The following is a 22,586-nucleotide window of genomic DNA, read 5'->3' as shown; positions in this document are numbered from 1 at the left end:
TTCCTCTAAGTACTGCTTTCATAGTGACCCAGAGATTTTGATATGAAGTGTCTTTGTTCTCGTTTACTTCTAAGAATTTTTAAATTTCCCTCCTGATGTCTTCTGTTATCCATTCATCATACAATAACGTATTATTTAATCTCCAGGTATTGGAGTAGTTTCTGTTTTTTATTCTGTCATTTATTTCTAGTTTCAATCCATTATGATCTGATAGAATATAAGGTAGTATCTCTGTCTTCTTGTATTTGCTAACATTAGCTTTATGGCATAAAATATGGTCTATTTTAGAGAAGGATCCATGTGCTGCTGAGAAGAAAGTGTATTCGTTCTTTGTTGGATGGTATATTCTATATATGTCTGGTAAGTCTAAATTATTGATTGTGTTATTGATATCTATGGTTTCTTTGTTCAATTTTTGTTTGGAGGATCTGTCCAGTGGTGAGAGAGGTGTGTTAAAATCACCTAGTATTATTGTGTTGTGGTCTATTTGATTTCTGGAATTGAGAAGGATTTTTTTGACGTACATGGATGAGCCACTGTTTGGGGCATAGATATTTATGATTGTTATGTCTTGCTGATTTATGCTTCCCTTAAGCAGTATGAAATGTCCTTCTTTATCCCTTCTGACTAACTTTGGCTTGAAGTCCACATTATCTGATATGAGGATGGATACTCCAGCTTTTTTGCTGAATTCATGTGCATGGTATGTTTTTTCCCATCCTTTCACCTTTAGTCTGTGGATATCTCTTTCTATGAGATGAGTCTCTTGCAGGCAGCAAATTGTCGGATCTTTCTTTTTAATCCAGTCTGCCCCTGTATGTCTTTTGATTGATGAGTTCAGGCCATTAACATTCAGGGTTATAATTGAGATATGATTTGTATTCCTGGTCATTTGGCTCATTTTTTAAGAAAAAAATTTTGACACGACTTGGGTTCTCCTTTATTTGGCTTTTCCTTTAGGGTAGTTCTTCCCTTTGCTGATTTACATCATTGTTTTTCATCTCTTCCTCATGGAATATTTTGCTGAGAATGTTCTGTAATGCCTGCTTTCTTTTAGTATATTCTTTTAGCTCTTGTTTATCATGGAAGGATTTTATTTCGTCATCAAATCTGAAGGTAAGTTTTGCTGGGTATAATTAATATTCTTGGTTGGCATCCATTTTCTTTCAGGGCTTGAAAAATGTTGTTCCAGACCCTTTTAGCTTTTAGGGTCTGGATTGAAAAATCTGATATCCATATTGATTTCCCCTTGAATGTAATTTGATTCTTTTCTCTTGCAGCCTTTAAAATTCTGTCTTTATTTTGTGTGTTAGGTATTTTCATAATAATGTGCCTTGGTGTGGGTCTGTTGTAACTTTGTGTATTTGGAGTCCTATAAGCCTCTTGTACTTGATTTTCCATTTCATTCTTCAGATTTGGGAAATTTTCTGATATTATTTCATTGAATACATTGTTCATTCCTTTGGTTTGTTTCTCTGTGTCTTCCTCAATCCTGATAATTCTTTAAATTTGGCCTTCTCATGATATCCCATAATTCTTGTAGATTCTGTTCATGATTTCTTACCATCTTGTCTGTTTGGTCAACTTTTTTTCAAGATTAAATATTTTGTCTTTGATATCTGAATTTCTGTTTTTCAGGTGTTCTATCCTATTCATTATGCTTTCTATGGAGCTTTTAATTTGGTTTATTGTTTCCTTCATTTCAAGGATTTGTTTTTTTTTTTCAATATCTCTATCTCTTTATTGAAATGATCTTTTGTTTCCTGTATTTGCTCTTTTAACTGTCGATTGGTGCAATCACTCAATGCCTGCATTTGCTCTTTCATCTCATCCTTCGGTGCCTACTTTTGCTCTTTCCTCTCCTCATTTGCTTCCCTAATCATTTAATTATGTACATTCTGAGCTCCCTTTCTGACATTTCTTCTGCCATGCTATCATTGGGTTTTATTGATATAGTATCTAGGTTTGTTTGGGACATTTTCTTTCCTTGTTTTCTCATATTGGTGAGATATCAGTGGAACTCTGAGATACTACAGATTTCCTCCATTGGCTTATAGTGTCCCTGTATACTTCCAGTATATCACCTCCTAGCCTTCAGTAGCCTGAAGTCTTGGAGGAACTTGATAATGCAGTGCTCCCCAAGAAAGCTGCCCCTCTAGGGGTGGTGGCCTTCAGGTGGGATATATTCCCTGTTAGTGGGCAGAGGTGCCTCCACCTGTTGACCAATGGTCTGCCAAAGAGGAACTAGACTGTGGGCTGGGGCATTGCTGGTCTGGGCCTGTGTCCGGCCTGCTGCCCTGGCCAGGGAAGCTTAGTTGTGGGTGGAGGCCTCTCACTGGCTGGCCCTGCTCTGAGAAGCTGTCTGCTGTTGTGGCCCGCCGCTGAGTTCGGGGTGGGGGCTAGCTTATGTGAAGGCCTCTTACTGGGCAGTCCTGCTCTGAGAAGCTGCCTGTGGACCCAGCCTGTCGCCGAAGGGAGCCTAGTCATGCGAAGAAGGGAGAGCCTGGCTGCTCATGGAAGCCTCTTGCTGCCTGGCCCTGCTCCGAGAAGCTGCCTGCTATCCGGGTCCATCAGTGTGTCCCTTGGTGGGGGCTGGCTGTGCGCAGAAGGCAGAGACTGGTTGTTCACAGAAGCCTCTTGCTGCCCAGCCCTGCTCAGAGAAGCTGCCTGCTGTCCGGGCCTGTTGCCCAGACTGAGCCTCGCCCAGTGGGAGAGACTCACCCAGCGGCTCTGAGTTGGTCCCAAGTCTCTCAATACCTCCTCTTCTTGAATCCTGATTTCTGGAGTGACATGAGATGCAGTCACCCTCTAGTCCGTATCTTGGTTTCAACTTTTCACTTCTATAGTTGTACACAATGTAGATTCATACCATTCATGTAATCATACACACATAGGGTAATGATGTCTGTCTCAGTCCACTGTCTTTCCTTCCCCCACCCCTCCACCCCATTTCCCTCTACACACTCCAAAGTGTCTCCATCCTTCTCTTACCTCACTGTCACCACCACCCCACCCCATTATGTATCATCATTCACTTATCAAAGAAAACATTCAGCGGTTGGTTTTTTGGGCTTGGTTTATTTTACTTAGCATGATATTCTCCAACTCCATCCATTTACCTGCAAATGCCATAATTTTATTCTTCTTTATGGCTGAGTAATATAAATACACTGCTTTCTAAACACGTAAGTACCTAATTTTAAATAAATCTAACCTATTAAAATCAATATTAGAAAAAAGGACAGCATATGCATAATTATATATGTGTGTATATATGTGCAGAGTCATAAAGTATACTTTAAACCTTGAGGCATTTAAAGTAGGAATGATTTCAAAATAATATATACATGTAATTTCTAAATAAACATTTACTAATAAAAGGTCTAACTGCACAATTTCCCCCTTTCCCTTTTTACTTACGGAGACTAATTTGAAAAATTTTGGAGACAAAATTAACTTCCCTTAAAACAGGTAGCTATGAAGAAATAGAGGAAAAGACAAAAATCCAAAGATAAACTTCATACATTCTTAATTTCCAATTTTGCAACCTAACTTCCAACTTTTTCAATATGAACCCAAACTAAATCAATGGAGTTATAAAAATCAATTTTTGAAAAGCAATAATATCTTTCTTAAGATAGTTTAAACTTTTAGTCTGAAATATGAGGCATATACTACTTATAAAATCTAAAGTTATACTGCTAATGTACACATGTACAGATAAACATATATTAATAATCCTGAAGTTATTTCCAGAGAAGTCTTCAGTCTAAAAAACATTCTACTCTGAAAGATAATATATGATTTACTATCAATCATATCAAAACCTTCAATATTGAAACTTTAATAAAGAAAAATCTTTAAGTATTTAAAAGGAAGTTATATATAAAAAGAGAAATAAAATATGACTTAAATGTGGTTTGATAAATTTTTACTTCCTTAATTAAGTAGAATTAGCTTACACAGGTATACAACAGCCACAGATAAATTCAGTTACACAACATAATATCTACACAGTAATCAGTGCAAACAACAGGAGATATTTTTCTCAGTGACCAAATCACATGATAGCTAACTTAATGTTCCAAAGTTTCTCTTTGACGTTTTGCTGCATTCTTTTATTGGTAATGACCATGGTTTTTTTCAACAGGTTATTTGGGTAGGGATGGACAAATCTTTTGATTTATGTGTGCTGTATCAATTTATCTAGAGATGTATCACCACTTCTACAAGAAATCAACTTAATGAATTCCTAAATGATAGAAATTTATAGTAGTTTAGTGCTCACCCATAGCAAGCAGATGATGCACGTCTTTAAAAGTTGCTTACTACTTTTTTGAAATAATTTATTTTAGGATACTTGACTAATGCTCCCAAAGTCCTGTCATGGCACTACTGTAGTAACTATCTTGAACCTTGTCTTATCCAAAAAGATAAATAATATAAAAGAATAATGTACTGCTTGAATAAAATAATACTAACTTTGAATAAAAAGAAGGATGTGAGTTATATAAAAACAGCATCGTAACAATAATATAAAAATTATAATGTAAGATAAATATACCCAAGAATGTTTAAGAAAAGAAGATTATTTTTAACTTTTAAATAAAAAAATATAAATATTCAACCAGAGTGGTCATAAAATATTAAATGTACATATCAATATATAAATTATTTTAATAAATAGTGATGTAAATGCTTTGCACTGTCAGAAAAAATATTATGACTATAACTTAAATATTCATTTTAGTATGTTAAGAGATTACAATTCACAATAACAAAAAGCTTCAAAGTATGACCAAAAACTAGGATAGGTAAACTACATGTTTCCATGTTTTTTCTAAGATTTTAAGTATCTGTTTAATCAAATTTTAAACTGGAATAAAACAAAACACATTTTATATTGCCTTTGATCTTTAACTTTTAGCCTTATCTCCCAGGTCAAAGGGCACATTATTCAATTTCACTATATTTTGTGTAAAATCACTGTAGCGTTGAAGATGACTTTCAGAACAAATGTCATGGTACTTAAAGCTAAACTGAACTCTAGTTTTTCAGCTTCTTAATTAAAATCACAATTTAAAACAGTCCAACAATATTATTTTATTCTTTCCAGTTGAACAGCAACAGAATTTTCACATCTTTTATTCAATCAAGCTTAGCAATCTCTCTATGGGCTCTTTTATTTTATAACACACCAAAACAATTTCAAGAAGCAAAATACATATTTTATGTTTTTATATTTAATATCATAAGGCATGACCTCTGATTTCTTACATATATATATATAATATATAAGCCATACTCAAAAATTAGTTTTACTTGCTTTACAGTCTGCTCCAATGAAGACTGAAATAGCATAAACCCACACAAGAAGTCTTTCAAAGATTTAAGTGGATATAAAAGAATTTTGTTCAACGCATGCACAAAAAATACTTCTGAATAAATTGGACTAGGAAAGGAAAATATTGAAGTAAATATTCCACAAAATATTATGCTATAAACAAAAACATTAGTTTTTATATACAAGGAAAAAGAAATTCACAATAAATACTTGTTGAACAATAATGAGTCCTGCATTCTAAGTGTAGAACATTAAAGGATGAATGCCAAATCCTAAATCCTACTTCATGTGTTTGAATTTTTTCAGTCTATAATAACTATGTTTCCATAAATATGTAGAAAAATATTGTTAAAATAGGTTTTAGAATTTATTCAATAAAATATAAATATATAACCTGCAAGTAAATTTGTAAAATAATTTTAACTCTACTGTATTTAAATTATGTCATATCTTTAAAGGGAATAGCAATATCCAGTTTTAACTATTCCATTATTTTTACTATAAATATCACATTTACATTCACGAAATTACAATGCATCTTATGTACTAATCCAGGTGAAAAAAAACCAGGTATTTTGTAACTTTCTTACCATTTCACTCACTTTCTTCTGTAAAGAATATTTAGAAACCTTGAAAAACAGAGGGGGGAAATCTCATTAAAACTCTTTATTACAAATTCCCCATGATATCAAGACTGCATTCTGTAAAATGAGGCATATATTTCTATGCATGGTTTTTAGTGATTTTTTTCAAAATTCTATTTACAATAACTCTCTTCCTTATAACAAAAACAATATATTCTTTTATTCAACACATACTCATAGCACGTATATGTGCTAGACATTTTCCTAGGTTCCTGGGATATAGCAGTGAACAAAACAAAGTTCCTACTCTTAAGAAGCTTTCTTTCAGGTAGGTGCAGTGGTACACGCCTATAATCCCAGAGACTCCCAGAGACTCTGAAGGCTGAATGAAGCAAGAGGATTCCAAATTTGGGGCCAGCCTAGGAAACTTAGTGAAAGGCTGTCTCAAAAAATAAAAGGGGCTGGGAATATAGCTCAGTGGCAAAGCACTCCTGGGTGAAATTCCTAGTACTACCAAAACAAACCAAAAAGACAAAAAAAAAAAAAAAAAAAAAGCTTGCTTTCTACAGGGAGTCGTAGTTAATAAATATAAGTAAGAAGTATGCTAAAAAGTGATAACTAGATCCCAGCAACTTGGGAGGCTGAGACAGAAGGACCCCAGGTTCAAGTCCAGTCTCAGCAATTTAGCAGAGTCCTAAGCAATATAGTGAGATCCTATCTCAAAATAAAACATAAAAAAGACTGAAGATGAAGCTCAGAGGTTAAGCACTCCTGGATTAAATCTTTGGTGCCAAAAAAAAAAGAGATAAGTACTAAGACAAAAAATAAAGCAAGAGAAATAGGGAGAGCAGTCTAGGTTTCTATTAACTTTTCATTGAAGACAATTTTAATGAACAGATAAGCATAAAAGTTATAAATAAATAAATCATCTCATAACTCAGAGAAAAGTTATTATTACTTTGGTATGACCTTTTTCTACGCATTTATACTTTAAAAGAGGCCCAGTAGGAAGTGATAATGACAAATGTATTATTTTAACCTATTTTTACTTAATATATAATAAATGGCTTTCTAGAACAAATATACACATAACTTTTTATTTTTATTTTTTGGTACTGGGAATTGAACCCAGGGTTGGTATACCCCAGCCCTTTTTTTTTTTTTTTTTTTTTTTTGAGGTAGGATCTCACTAAGTTGCTGAGGTTGGCCTCAAACTTGCAATCCTCCTGCCTCAGCTTCCTGAGTCACTAGGATTACAGGCATGCACCAACACACCCAACTTCAACTTAACTTTTCAATGGCTACACAGTAATTTAACTTTACCTAATTGCTCTCCTGTGTATGGCTTCACCCAGTTTTCCATTTTTAGTACTATTAATTATTCTAAACATGCTTGCACCTAGATTTTTGTAGTTACTCATTTTAACAGGATAAATTCCAAGAAGCAAAATTCTTAAGATGTATTCATTTTCATAGGCTTTTAAAAATTGCTATGTAGTGGTTAACTATGTAGTGTTTAACCAAGTTAAATTCCAACCAGCCATTATAATCATATTTACATTTGTTAAATTTTAAACAAAAATATAATAATTACTTCACATTTCCTATGAATTAAATTTTTAGCCTACAGTTATGAATGAGCTGATAATTTTATTTCATTTTAGTGGAATTGACTATGTGTGACTCTCATTTCCCCAACAAACACTGAATGCTCACTGTAGACAAAACAGTGATGAAGATATCCCCCTTTGGGATATTGGGGATACTGAAACCATGAAAATCCTTCAGTTTAAACTCTGGGTAAGTCATATCATAAACAATACAAATAAGATGAAATATATGGCATATCAGATATTAATAAGTGTTAAAGAAAAATATCAGATTAGGGAAGAAGATTACATAGGATAATCAGGAAAGACCTTTCTGAGATAACAACTTTTTTATTGTTCTGTACCATTGGTCTACCTGTCTATTTTGGTGACAATACCATGCCATATTTGTTACTGTTGCTCTGTAGTATAGTTTAAGGTCTGGTGTTGTGATACCTCCTGCTTCACTCTTCCTGCTAAGGACTGCTTTGGCTATTCTGGGTCTCTTATTTTTCCAAATGAATTTCATGATTGCTTTCTCTATTTCTATGAGGTACATAAAGGAAAAAAAACCTTCAGACCAATATCCCTGATGAACATAGATATAAAAATTCTTAACAAAATTCTGGCACATCACATAAAAAAATATTTTAAAAGTGCACCATGATTGAGTGGGGTTCATCAAGGGATAAAACTTTAGTTCAACATCCAGAAATCAATAAATGTAATTCATCACATCAATAGACTTAAAGTTAAGAATCATATGATCATTTCAATAGATGCAGAAAAAGCATTTGATACAATGCAGCACCCCTTCATGCTCAAAGCACTAGAAAAGATAGGGAGAGTAGGAACATCCTTCAACACTGTATGTATTGATAGGACATGTATGCTAGGACAAAGACCAACATCATTCTAAATGGAGAAAAACTGAAGTGTTCCTCTAAAACCTGGAACAAGGCAAGGATGCCCCCTTTTACCACTTCTATTCAACATGTCCTTGAAACTCTAGCCAGAGCAATTAGGCAGACCAAAGAAGTTAAAGGGATACGAACAGGAAAAGAAGGGCTCAAACTATCACTATTTGCTGATGACATGATCCTACATTTAGAGGATAAAAAAATTCCATGAGAAAACTTCTAGTATAAATGAATTCAGAAAAGTAGCAGGATATAAAATCAACACTCATAAATCTAACACATTTCTATTCAAAAGTGATGAATCCTCCAAAAGAGAAATTAAGAAAACTACCCCATTCACAATAGCCTCAAAAAAAATAAAATAAAATACTTGAGATTCAATCTAACAAAAGAGGTAAAAGACCTCCACAATGAAAACTACAGAACACTAAAGAAAGAAATTAAAGAAAACCTTAGAAGATGGAAAGATCTCCCATGTTCTTGGATAGGCAGAATTAATATTGTCAAAATGGCCATACTACCAAAAGCACTATACAGATGCAATTCCAATTAAAATCCCAATGACATACCTCATAGAAATGGAGAAAGCAACTTTCGAATAAAGACTTGGAGAGAAGGAAGAGTGTTTAGCAAGTGCAAAGGGTTTGACAGGGATAATATTTGGTATGTTTAAAGAACAGCAGGGACCCCATGAGCTGGGAGGGAGTAGGCAAGGGAAGAACAGCTGAAGACAAGTTCAGAGATTGGTAAGAGAAGGCAGAGGGATCCAAATCATTGCAGGTCTTGTAATATGTGATAGGGATTTAGATTTTTACAAGGAATGAGGCAGAGAGTTCCAAGCACAAATGTAACATAGGCTGACTTTTTTTTTTTTAAGGATCACTCCCATGTCATGGTAATACTAGGAGGGAACAGAAGTGGAAGCAAGAAAACCAGTTAACAGGCTACTGCAATAATACAGATGAAAGGGGTTAGTGAAAGAGGACTACAGGGTTAGTAGCTGATGTAGTAAAGTGGTTAGATCGTAGATATACTCTGAAGCGAGAGTTGAAAAAAATATGCAATTGAAAAGGGGGGATTTTATGACTTGTTTTTAAACATATCAAGTTTGAAAGTAATAGAATTAGATTGACAATCTTTTTATGTATGCTATATTTAAATTTTCATTTTTTAATTCTAAAAATTACATACAAATTGCTTTATAATGTCAGAGACAGGCATCTTTCTAGTATAAGAACAAAACTATACTGATACTAATTAATGTATTGACTACAGAAGACAATCTCAAAAATGACATACAGATGTTTCCTATTATAGTTATTCCTTCTTTATGGAAATTAAGAACAACTAAAAAGCATGCTTCTTTAGAAAAAAACTTGTTTTCCTACTAATTTTCTATTAATTAAATTTATGTTAATTGGAAATAAAGGTCCCCCAAAACACAAATGTTTAACCTTTTCTCCTCCTGGAAAATTAAATCCTAAGTCCATTAGATGAGACAGAACAAGATTGGGAATCTGTGGAGAAGTGGTGAGGAAGTCATGGCTATACCACTACAGAACAGGGTATCAGGCCTGAATGAGGGAGAAAGGATTCCCCATGGAAAGGAGGAGAGTCTACTAGTCAGAGGATAAGTAGGGTGGGGCCAGTGATGTACCTCAGTGGTAGCACACATGCTTAGCATACATGAAGACTTAGGGCTTTAAGTGCTCAATCCACAGCACTAAAAGAAAGAGAAAAAAAAGGTGAAAAGGCAAAAAAAAGTGACCCTATAACAGGACATCCCATCTCAAAGTGTCAGATTCTACTCAAGGAAAGGAAGGCATTCACAAGAGGAAGGAGGAAACAGCAGAATGGTTGACTAGTCACATATATCGTGATTTATCAAATAAATAAATACATTAGCAATAATGAAAATTCATATTTTTCACTGAAAGAACATATAAGGTCTAATTTATAGGAAGGAAATAAACTAAAATGAGCTTTTAGAATGTAGTGGGACATGGTGTAAATTCATGATTTTCAATATATAAAGACTGATGTAGGAAGATAATTGTAAATGTACATATGTACGTAAAGACATACACATATTCCCTATCTCTACTCAGGGGTCCAGAGGCAGTGACCCCATACTAATGTGTGTAATAGTACCCAGATCTTGTCTTCTACACACCCTTTTTACATCAAGATGAACCAGTTCACTGTCAGGCGCCTATCATCTGCCATTTGCCTTCCTGTCGCCTGTCCATCGCCTGCCTTACACCTATCCATTACCCTACCCACGAGGTTCACCTCCCGATTGTCCAACAACAGTCAGCAAACTGATTGCCAATCGCCAGTGGAACACCAGCTGCCTGCTGTTGCCTGGAAGTTCACTGTTACACTACCTGCAGGTTTGATTACACGTGGCTGCCGCCATTTTGAGACAATACCCAGGCCCCGTAGGACCCCTGGCCAGACTGACTGAGCCCCATCTCCAGTATCCCTCAGCCCGACAGATCACTCCCTGCCTCTGGGACCACATCGACTGACTGCTCCCTGCTGCCAGGACCCCCAGACCAACTGACTGTGCCCTATCACCAGGACCCCAGACTGACTGATTGCACCCGGACTCCAGGATCCCAAAACCACACCAAACACACCCAACCTCCATGACCCCTGCCTGACCAACTGCACCCCGCCCCCAGGACTTCCTGCTGACTACGGCCACACCCTGAGCTGCAGCTCCCCATTTGCCAACACATTTCAAAGCCAGAGTGGCCATCTTGGAAAATCCTGGAAGCTGTATCTCCAGTCTTTAGGTGGGGCAAATCCCATCCTGAGACGCCTGCTGGAGGCTTGAAGCTCATTGTCAGGTACCTCTCATGCATCAGGCTACTGAACTCTGGGAGGTTTCATTAATAAATGACTGTTATACTGTAGATTTTCTTTTTTCTCCTTATTGAAAAATTTTAAGTTTTTATTTCTTTACTTTTCTTGCTCTCTTTTCCTTTTGTTTACCTGTTCCCTCAGAGTCTCTTTCTCCCTTTTTTGCATGCTATCATCCAATTTCTTTTGATTACACTCTCATCCTTTCTATTATCTAGAACTTCTGTATATTCCTTTCTTATCCCATTAACAGCCACATTCTACATCCCTCTGCATCCTCTTTGTCCTCCATTTGAAACAGCAGACCTTATTGCAAATCTCTTTGTTTTACTGAAGATAATATTTGAACTCATTCTGTTTATTATGACAATTTTGTTATGTCCTCATAGGGGCTATTTGGTCTAGGATCGCATAGTGTCTGAATTGGGCACTGCTAATATTGATTTCCCCTTAAAGAAAGGGCTTTGGAAACCAATAGGGCCACTATAAGCCTATAGGGGGAAATCTGCAATACCCCAGATCTGCACTGCCAGAGGGGAAGATGAATGAACAACATGAAAAAACAAGTGAAGAAAATGATCCAAACAAATCTAGATTCTATATTAATAGAATCCAATGACAGTACGTTAGAAGAAATGTCAGAAAAGGACTTCAGATTACACGTGATTAAGATGATTCGTGAAGCAAAGGATGAGATAAGAGAGCAAATGCAGGCAATGAATGATAATACCAATAAGCTGAAAGAGCAAGTGCAGGAATCAAAAGATCATTTCAACAAAGAGATAGAGATTCTCAAAAAAAACCAAATGGAAATCCTTGAAATGAAGGAAACAATAAACCAAATAAAAAACTCAATGGAAAGCATCACCAAAAGACTAAACCACTTGGGAGACAGAACTTCAGACAATGAAGACAAAATATTTAATCTTGAAAATAAAGTTGTCCAAACAGAAAAAAATGGTAAGAAATCATGAACAGAATCTCCAAGAACTATGGGACATCACAAAAAGACCAAATTTAAGAATTATTGGGATTGAGGAAGGCACAGAGATACAAACCAAAGGAATGAACAACCTATTCAATGAAATAATATCAGAAAATTTCCCAAACCTGAAGAATGAAATGGAAAATCAAATACAAGAGGCTTTCAGAACACCAAATGCACAAAATCACAACGGGTCCACACCAAGGCACATTATAATGAAAATGCCTAACATTCAAAATAAAGATAGGATTTTGAAGGCTGCAAGAGAAAAGCATCAGATTACATACATGGGTAGAACAATACAGATAGCAGCCAACTTCCCAACCCAGACTCTAAAAGCTAGAAGGGCCTGGAACAATGTATTTCAAGCTCTGAAAGAACATGGTTGCCAACCAAGAATCCTATACCCAGCAAAACTAACCTTCAGATTTGAAGATGAAATAAAATCCTTCCATGATAAACAAAAGTTAAAAGAATTTACAAATAGAAAGCCTGCGCTACAAGAATGTTCTCAACAAAATATTCCATGAGGAGGAGATGAAAAACAACAATGGAGGTCAGCAAAGGGAGGAACTACCTTAAGAAAAACCACTCAAAGGAGAAACCAAGCCAACTTAAAAACCAAAAATAAGCCAAATGACTGGGAATACAAATCATATATCAGTAATAACCCTGAACATTACTGGCCTAAACTCATCAATGAAAAGACATAGACTGGCAGAATGGATTAAAAAGAAAGACCCAACAATATGCTGCCTGCAAGAGACTCATCTCATAGAAAAACACATCCACAGACTAAAGGTGAAAGGATGGGAAAAAACCTACCATGCACATGGACTCAGTAAAAAAGTGGGGGTTTCCATCCTTATATCAGATAAAGTGGACTTCAAGCCAAAATTAGTCAGAAAGGATAAAGAAGGACATTTCATACTGCTTAAGGGAATCATAAATCAGGAAGACATAATGATAGTAAATATCTATGCCCCAAACAATGGTGCATCCCTCTATATCAAACAAATCCTTCTCAATTTCAGGAATCACATAGACAACAACAAAATAATTCTGGGTGACTTTAACACACCGCTGTCACCACTAGATAGATCTTCCAAACAAAAACCAACCAAAGAAACCATAGAACTCAATAATACAATCAATAACCTAGACTTAATAGACATATATAGAATATTCCATCCATCAACATGCAGATTCACTTTCTTCTCGGCAGCACATGGAACTTTCGCGAAAACAGACCATATGTTGCCACAAAGCAGCCCTTGGGAAACGCAAAAAAATAGAGATACTGCCTTGTGTTCTATCAGATCATAATGGACTGAGAATAGAAATCAATGACAAAATAAAAAACAGAAATTACTCCAACACCTGGAGACTAAATAATATGCTATTGAATGAAACATGTATAACAAAAAACATCAGGGAGGAGATAAAAAAAATTCTTAGAGGTCAATGAGAATGATGATACAACATATCAAAATCTCTGGGACACTATGAAAGCGGTACTAAGAGGAAAACTCATTGCATGGAGCGCATTCCAGAAAAGAATGAAAAGTCAATAATTAAATGACTTAACATTACAGCTCAAGCCCTAGAAAAAGAAGAATAGAATAACAGCAAAAGTAGTAGAAGACAGGAAATAATTAAAATCAGAGCTGAAATCAATGAAATTGAAACAAAAGAAACAATTCAAAAAATTGAAAAAACAAAAAGTTGGTTCTTTGAGAAAGTAAACAAAATAGACAAACCCTTAGCCACACTAACAAAGAGAAGGAGAGAGAAAACTCAAATTACTAAAATTCGTGATGAAAAAGGAAATGTCACGACAGACACAACTGAGATACAGAACGGAGAAGCTACTTTGAAAATCTGTATTCCAACGAAATAGAAACTACCAAAGACATTGACAAATTTCTAGAGACTTATGCTCCTCCCAAACTGAACCAGGAAGACATACACAATTAAACAGATCAATATCAAGCAATGAAATAGAAGAAGCCATTAAAAATCTACCATCCAAGAAAAGCCCAGGACCAGACAGATTCTCAGCTGAGTTCTACAAGACCTTCAAGAAGAACTCATTCCAATACTTCTCAAAGTATTCCAGGAAATAGAAAAGGAGGGTACCCTACCACACTCATTCTATGAAGCTAATATCACCCTCATACCCAAACCAGGCAAAGACACATCAAGGAAAGAAAATTTTAGACCAATACCCTTGATGAATATAGATGCAAAGATCCTCAACAAAATATTGGCAAACCGTATCCAAAAACATATTAAGAAAATTGTGCACCATGATCAAGTGGGGTTCATCCCTGGAATGCAAGGATGGTTTAACATCCGTAAATCAATAAACGTAATCCATCATGTCAATAGACTTAAGGATAAGAATCATATGGTTATTTCAACTGACGCAGAAAAAGCGTTCGACAAAATACAACACCCCTTCATGCTGAAAACACTAGAAAAAATAGGGATAGTAGGGACATACCTGAACACTGTAAAGACTATTTATGCTAAGCCCATGGCCAACATCATTCTTTTTTTTTCTTTTATTGTAAACAAATGGGATACATGTTGTTTCTCTGTTTGTACATGGCTTAAAGGCATACCATTTGTGTAATCATAAATTTACATAGAGTAATGTTGTTTGATTCATTCTGTTATTTTTTCCCTTCCCCCCACCCCTCCCACCCCTCTTTACCCTCTATACAGTACTTCCTTCCTCCATACTTGCCCCCCTCCCTAACCCTAACTCTAACCCTAACACTAACCCTTCCCTCCCCCGCTTTATGTGTCATCCTCCACTTATTAGCAATATCATTCGTCCTTTGGCTTTTTGAGATTGGCTTATCTCACTTAGCATGATATTCTCCAATTTCATCCATTTGCCTGCAAATGCCATAATTTTATCATTCTTTATGGCTGAGTAATATTCCATTGTATATATATACCACAGTTTCTTTATCCACTCATCAATTGAAGGGCATCTAGGTTGGTTCCACAGTCTGGCTATTGTGAATTGAGCAGCTATGAACATTGATGTGGCTGTGTCTCTGTAGTATGCTGATTTTAAGTCCTTTGGGTATAGGCCAAGGAGTGGGATAGCTGGGTCAAATGGCGGGTCCATTCCAAGTTTTCTAAGGAATCTCCACACTGCTTTCCAGAGTGGCTGCACTAATTTGCAGCCCCACCAGCAATGTATGAGTGTACCTTTCTCCCCACATCCTCGCCAACACCTGTTGTTGCTCGTATTCTTGATAATCGCCAATCTAATTGGGGTGAGATGGAATCTTAGGGTGGTTTTGATTTGCATTTCTCTTATTACTAGAGATGTTGAACATTTTTCCATATGTTTGTTGATTGCTTGTAGATCTTCTTCTGTGAAGTGTCTATTCATTTCCTTAGCCCATTTGTCGACTGGATTATTTGAATTCTTGGAGTAAAGTTTTTTGAGTTCTTTATAGATTCTGGAGATTAGTGCTCTATCTGAAGTATGATTGGCAAAGATATTCTCCCATTCTGTAGGCTCTTTCTTCGCATTGCTGATAGTTTCCTTTGCTGAGAGAAAGCTTTTTAGTTTGAATCTATCCCAGTGGTTGATTCTAGCTTTTATTTCTTGTGCTATGGGAGTCCTGTTAAGGAAGTCTGATCCTAGACCAACAAGGTGACGATTTGGACCTACTTTTTCTTCTATAATCTGCAGGGTCTCTGGTCTGATTCCGAGGTCCTTAATCCATTTTGAGTTTAGTTTCGTGCATGGTGAGAGATATGGGTTTAGTTTCATTCTGTTGCATATGGATTTCCAATTCTCCCAGCACCATTTGTTGAAGAGGCTATCTTTTCTCCATTGCATATTTTTGGCACCTTTGTCTAGTATGAGAAAATTGTATTTATTTGGGTTTGTGTCCGTGTCCTCTATTCTATACCATTGATCTACCTTTCTATTTTGGTACCAATACCATGCCGTTTTTGTTACTATTGCTTTGTAGTAGAGTTGAAGATCTGGTATTGCAATACCCCCTGTTTCACTCTTCCTGCTAAGGATTGCTTTAGCTATTCTAGGTTTCTTATTCTTCCAGATGAATTTCATAATTGCTTGCTCTATTTCTGTAAGGTACATCATTGGGATTTTAATTGGAATTGCATTGAATTTGTATAGCACTTTAGGTAGTATGGCCATTTTGACAATATTAATTCTTCCTATCCAAGAACATGGAAGATCTTTCCATCTTCTAAGGTGTTCTTTAATTTCTTTCTTTAGTGTTGTATAGTTCTCATTGTAGAGGTCTTTCACCTCTTTTGTGAGATTGATTCCCAAGTATTTTATTTTTTTTGATGCTATTGTGAATGGGGTAGTTTTCCTAATTTCTCTTTCTGAAGATTCATCACTTATGTATAAAAATGCGTTGGATTTATGGGCATTGATCTTGTAACCTGCTACTTTACTGAATTCACTTATGAGTTCTAAGAGTTTTCTGGTGGAATTTCCAGGTTCCTCTAAATATATAATCATGTCATCAGTGAACAGGGATAGTTTGAGTTCTTCTTTCCCAATTCGTATCCCTTTAATCTCTTTGGTTTGTCTAATTGCCCTGGCCAGAGTATCAAGAACAATGTTGAATAGAAGTGGTGAAAGAGGGCATCCCTGCCTTGTTCCAGTTTTTAGGGGGAATGCTTTCAGTTTTTCACCATTTAGAATGATATTAGCCATGGTCTTAGCATAAATGGCCTTTACAATGTTAAGGAATGTTCCCACTATCCCTATTTTTTCTAGTGTTTTGAGCATGAAGGGGTGCTGTATTTTATCAAATGCTTTTTCTGCATCTGTTGAAATAATCATGTGATTCTTGACTTTAAGTCTATTAATGTGGTGAATTACGTTTATTGATTTCCTGATGTTGAACCAACCTTGCATCCCTGGGATGAAACCAACTTGATCATGGTGCACTATCTTTTTAATATGTTTTTGTATGCGATTTGCTAAAATTTTGTTGAGAATTTTTGCGTCGATGTTCATTAAGGATATTGGTCTGAAATTCTCTTTCCTTGATGAGTCTCTGTCTGGTTTAGGTATCAGGGTGATATTGGCTTCATAGAATGAGTTTGGGAGGGTTCCCTCCTCTTCTATTTTATGGAATACTTTGAGAAGTATTGGAATGAGCTCTTCTTTAAAGGTTTTGTAGAACTCGGCTGAGAACCCATCTGGTCCCGGACTTTTCTTTGTTGGTAGGCTTTAGATGACTTCTTCTATTCCAGTACTTGAAATTGGTGTATTTAAATTGTTTATGTCCTCCTCGTTCAGTTTAGGCAATTCATATGTCTCTAGAAACCTGTTGATGTCTTCGAAATTTTCTATTTTGTTGGAGTATAGATTTTCAAAATAGCTTCTAATTATGTTTTGTATTTCAATCCCGTCTGTTGTGATATTTCCTTGTTCATTCCGAATTTTAGTGATTTCTCTCGTCTTCTCTTTGTTAGTGTGGCTAAAGGTTTATCAATTTTGTTTATTTTTTCGAAGAACCAACTATTTATTTTGTCAATTTTTTGTATTGTTTCTTTTGTTTCAATTTCATTGATTTCAGCTCTGAGTTTAACTATTTCCTGTCTTCTACTACTTTTGGTGCTGTTCTGTTCTTCTTTTTCTAGGGCTTTGAGCTGTAGTGTTAGGTCGTTTATTTTTTGAGTTTTACTTCTTTTATTAAATGCGCTCCATGAAATAAATTTCCCTCTAAGTACTGCTTTCATAGTGTCCCAGAGATTTTGATATGATGTTTCTTTGTTCTCATTTACCTCTAAGAATTTTTTAATTTCCTTCCTAATATCTTCTGTTATCCATTCATCATATAATAGCATATTGTTTAATCTCCAGATGTTGGAATAGTTTCTGTGTTTTACTCTTTCATTTATTTCTAACTTCAATCCATTATGATCTGATAGAATACATGCTAGTGTCTCTATCTTCTTGTATTTGCTAACATTAGCTTTGTGGCATAATATATGGTCTATTTTAGAGAAGGATCCATGTGCTGCTGAGAAGAAAGTGTATTGACTCTTGGTTGGATGGTATATTCTATAAATGTCCGTTAAGTCTAAATTATTGATTGTGTTATTGAGATCTATGGTTTCTTTGTTCAATTTTTGTTTGGAGGATCTGTCCAGTAGTGAGAGAGGCATGTTAAAATCACCTAGTATTATTGTGTTATGGTCTATTTGGTTTCTGAAATTGAGAAGGATTTGTTTGACATACATGGATGAGCCACTGTTTGGGGCATAGATGTTTATAATTGTTATATCTTGCTGATTTATGCTTCCCTTAAGCAGTATGAAATGACCTTCTTTATCCCTTCTGTCTTTGGTTTGAAGTCCACATTGTCTGAAATGACGATGGATACTCCAGCTTTTTTGCTGAGTCCATGTGCATGGTATGTTTTTCCCCATCCATTCACCTTTAGTCTATGGGTATCTTTTTCTATGAGGTGAGTCTCTTGCAGGCAACATATTGTTGGATCTTTCTTTTTAATCCAATCTGCCAGTCTATGTCTTTTGATTGATGAATTCAGGCCATTAACATTCAGGGTTACTATAGAGATATGATTTGGTTTCCCGGTCATTTGGTTCATTTTTTAAATTTTATTTATTTATTTGTTTGACACAACTTGTTTCCTCCTTTATTTGACAATTCCTTTAGGATAATTCCTCCCTTTGCTGATTTGCTTCTTTGTTTTTCATCTCTTCCTCATGGAATATTTTGCTGAGAATGTTCTGTAATGCTGGCTTTCTTTTTGTAAATTCTTTTAGCTTTTGTTTATCATGGAAGGATATTATTTCATCGTCAAATTTGAAGGTAAGTTTTACTGGGTATAAGATTCTTGGTTGGCATCCATTTTCTTTCAGGGCTTGAAAAATGTTGTTCCAGGCCCTTCTAGCTTTTAGGGTCTGGATTGAAAAATCTGCTGATATCCGTATTGGTTTCCCCCTGAATGTAATTTGGTTCTTTTCTCTCACAGCCTTTAAAATTCTGTCTTTATTTTGTATGTTCGGTATTTTCAGTATAATGTGCCTTGGTGTGGGTCTGTTGTAATTTTGTGTATTTGGAGTCCTATAAGCCTCTTGAACTTGATTTTCCATTTCATTCTTCAGATTTGGGAAATTTTCTGATATTATTTCATTGAATAAGTTGTTCATTCCTTTGGCTTGTTTCTCTAGGCCTTCCTCAATCCCAATAATTCTTAAATTTGGCCTTTTCATGATATCCCATAGTTCTTGTAGATTCTGTTCATGATTTCTTACCATCTTCTCTGTTTGTTCAACTTTGTTTTCAAGGTTAAATATTTTGTCTTCAATGTCTGAGGTTCTGTCTTCCAGGTGTTCTATCCTATTGGATATGCTTTCTATGGAGTTCTTAATTTGGTTTATTGTTTCCTTCATGTCAAGGATTTCTGTTTGGTTTTTTTTCAATATCTCTATAACTCTTTATTGAAATGATCTTTTGCTTCCTGTATTTGCTCTTTTAACTGTCGATTGGTGCGATCAATCAATGCTTGCATTTGCTCTTTCATCTCATCATTCAGTGCGTGCATTTGCTCTTTCATCTCATCGTTTGCTTCTCTGATCATTTTAATTATGTACATTCTGAACTCCTTTTCTGTCATTTCTTCTGCCATGCTGTCACTGGGTTTTATTGATGTAACATCTAGATTTGTTTGCAGCATTTTCTTTCCTTGTTTTCTCATATTGTTCAGGTATCAGAGGACCACTGAGATATTGCAGATTTCCTCTATTGACTTACAATGTCCCTGAAGATTTCTATATATATCCCCCCTTAGCCTTCAGTAGGCTGAAGTCTTGGAGGAAGTTGATAATGCGGTGCTCCACAAGGAAGCTGCCTCTCTAGGAGTGGTGGCCTTCAGGTGGGGTATAATCCCTGCTAGTGGGCAGAGGTGCCTCCACTTGTTGACCAATGGTCATCCAAAGGGGACCTAGGCTGTGGGCTGAGGCAGGGCCTGTTTGGGCCTGAGTCTCTGGTTTTACCATCCTTGTGGGGAAACCTCACCCAGCAGGGAAACTCACCCGGTGGGGAGGTCTCGCTGGTCAGTTCCCTCCTAGAGGTTCCCCTCAATTTACAGCTACCCCCTGGGCTGGGCTGCCTTCCTCTGCAAAGTTCCCAGGGGCCCGGCCCTACCTCCTGGGCCTGGGAGCCTCACCCTTTGCAGATGACTCTCCTTAGGCTTCCCTTCCTCAGAGAATCTGCCCGCAGGCCTGGAACCTTCGCTCCGCCCTAAGCCTGTCTCTGTGCAGCTCTTCCACCAAGAAGCCTCCTAGATCCTGGGACCCTGCTCTGCACCTAATCGCCTGGCTATGCGGCCCCTCCTCTGAGTAGCCACCTGGGGCCCCGTACAATCGCTCTGAATCCCAGAGACCCGCCACATGCCTCTTCCTCCAGACAGCCGCCCAGTATTCCGGTGGGGTCACTAGGAGTCCAAGAAACTCACTGCGTGCCTCCACCTCCACCAACCACCCGTAGCCCTGGGCAATCAATCACTCCGAGTCAAAGTGACCCTCCCCGTTCCTCCTCCTTCTCCAGATAACCCCCGGGGTGTTCAGGAGCGGTCGCTCTGAGTGGCTCTGAGTCCACGTGACCTGCAGCACGGGTCCTCTGGGCAACCGCTCGGAGCTCTGGTGCGGCCACTCAAGACCAAGCGTCCCACCACGCTTCTCCTCCAGGCAGCCCCCCTGTGTTCAGGAGCTGTCACTTTAAGTCCAAACAACTCACCACTCGCCTTCTCCTCTGAGCAGTCGCCTGGAGCGCTAATGCAGTCACTGCGAGTCCAAAGGACCCGCCGCGCTCCTCCTCCTACTCCTCCTACTCCTCTGGGCAGGCCCCGGGGTTCAGAAGTGGTCTGAGTCCAAACAGCTCGCCACGCAGCCCCTTTTCTGGCAACGGCCTGTAGCTCTGGTGTAGTCACCCCGAATCCAAGCGGCCGCGCTCCTCTTCCTCCTCCTCGTCCTCAGGGCAGGCCCCGGTGTTCAGAAGCGTAGTTCTGAGTCCAAACAGCTCACCACGCAGCTTCTCCTCCGGCAACCGCCTGTAGCTCTGGTGCAGTCACTCCAAATCCAAGTGGCCACGCTCCTCCTCCTCCTCAGGGCAGGCCCCGGTGTCCTGAGTCCACACAACTCTCCTCGCCACTCTTCCCCTGGGCAGCCACCGGAGCCCCAGTGGTTGTTCCGAGTCCCAGCACTGTGCCGAGCGGCCTCCTTTACGGCGCTCCCAGCTGTCCGAGTTCACTGCTCCAGCGGGGGGAGGGGCATCTCACCAGCAGTTCTACTTCACAAAGTTTCCTGCGTTCCGGGACCACCGTCCCATCCGGTATGCCTCCCCAAGGGGTGAGAGTCACCCGGCTGCTTTGAGTTGGTCCCAAGCGTCTCAATATCTCCTCTTTTGAATCCTGAGTCCTGGAGCACCATGAAATGCAGCCACCCTCTAGGCCGCCATCTTGAAACCTCCCAACATCATTCTTAATGGAGAAAAACTGAAACCATTCCCTTTAAAAATGGGAACTAGACAGGGATGTTCTCTTTCACCACTTCTATTCAATATTGTCCTCGAAACTCTAGCCAGAGCAATTAGGCAGACTAAAGAAATTAAAGGGATACAAATAGGAAAAGAGGAACTTAAGCTGTCACTATTTGCTGATGACATGATTCTATATTTAGAGGATCCAAAAACCTCCTCCAGAAAACTTCTAGACCTCATCAATGAATTCAGCAAAATACCAGGCTATAAAATCAACATGCATAAATCTAAAGAATTTTTATATGCAAGCAACAAAACAGCTGAAAGGGAAATGAGGAAAACAACTCCATTTGCAATAGTCTCAAAAAAAAAAAATACTTGGGAATCAAGCTAACAAAAGAGGTAAAAGATCTCTACAATGAAAACTACAAAACATTGAAGAAAGAAATTGAGGAAGACCTTAGAAGATGGAAAGATATCCCAGGTTCTTGGATAGGCAAAATTAATATTGTCAAAATGGCCATACTACCAAAAGTGATATACAGATTCAATGCAATTCCAATTAAAATCCCAATGATGTACCTCACAGAAACAGAGCAAGCAATCATGAAATTCATCTGGAAGAATAAGAAACCCAGAATAGTTAAAGCAATCCTTAGCAGGAAGAATGAAACAGGGGGTATCACAATACCAGAACTTCAACTATACTACAAAGTAATAGTAACAAAAACAGCATGTTATTGGTACCAAAATAGACAGGTAGA

At 37.4% G+C, this 22,586-nt stretch overlaps 1 protein-coding gene across 1 annotated transcript in view; it reads right to left on the bottom strand.

The window, feature by feature from the left end:
- Nucleotides 1–22,586, bottom strand: part of CCDC73 (coiled-coil domain containing 73) — a 192,696-nt gene that overhangs the window by 59,567 nt on the left and 110,543 nt on the right. Inside the window, exon 7 of the mRNA XM_079103074.1 lies at nucleotides 5,935–5,973. Within this exon, the coding sequence (XP_078959200.1) occupies nucleotides 5,935–5,973 (39 nt within the window). The remainder of the gene's footprint in view (nucleotides 1–5,934; nucleotides 5,974–22,586) is intronic.

The sequence above is a fragment of the Sciurus vulgaris genome, assembly GCF_902686455.1.
Source record: "Sciurus vulgaris genome assembly, chromosome: 11".
NCBI classification, from domain to species: domain Eukaryota; kingdom Metazoa; phylum Chordata; class Mammalia; order Rodentia; family Sciuridae; genus Sciurus; species Sciurus vulgaris.
This window is presented reverse-complemented; position numbering and strand designations above follow the sequence as displayed.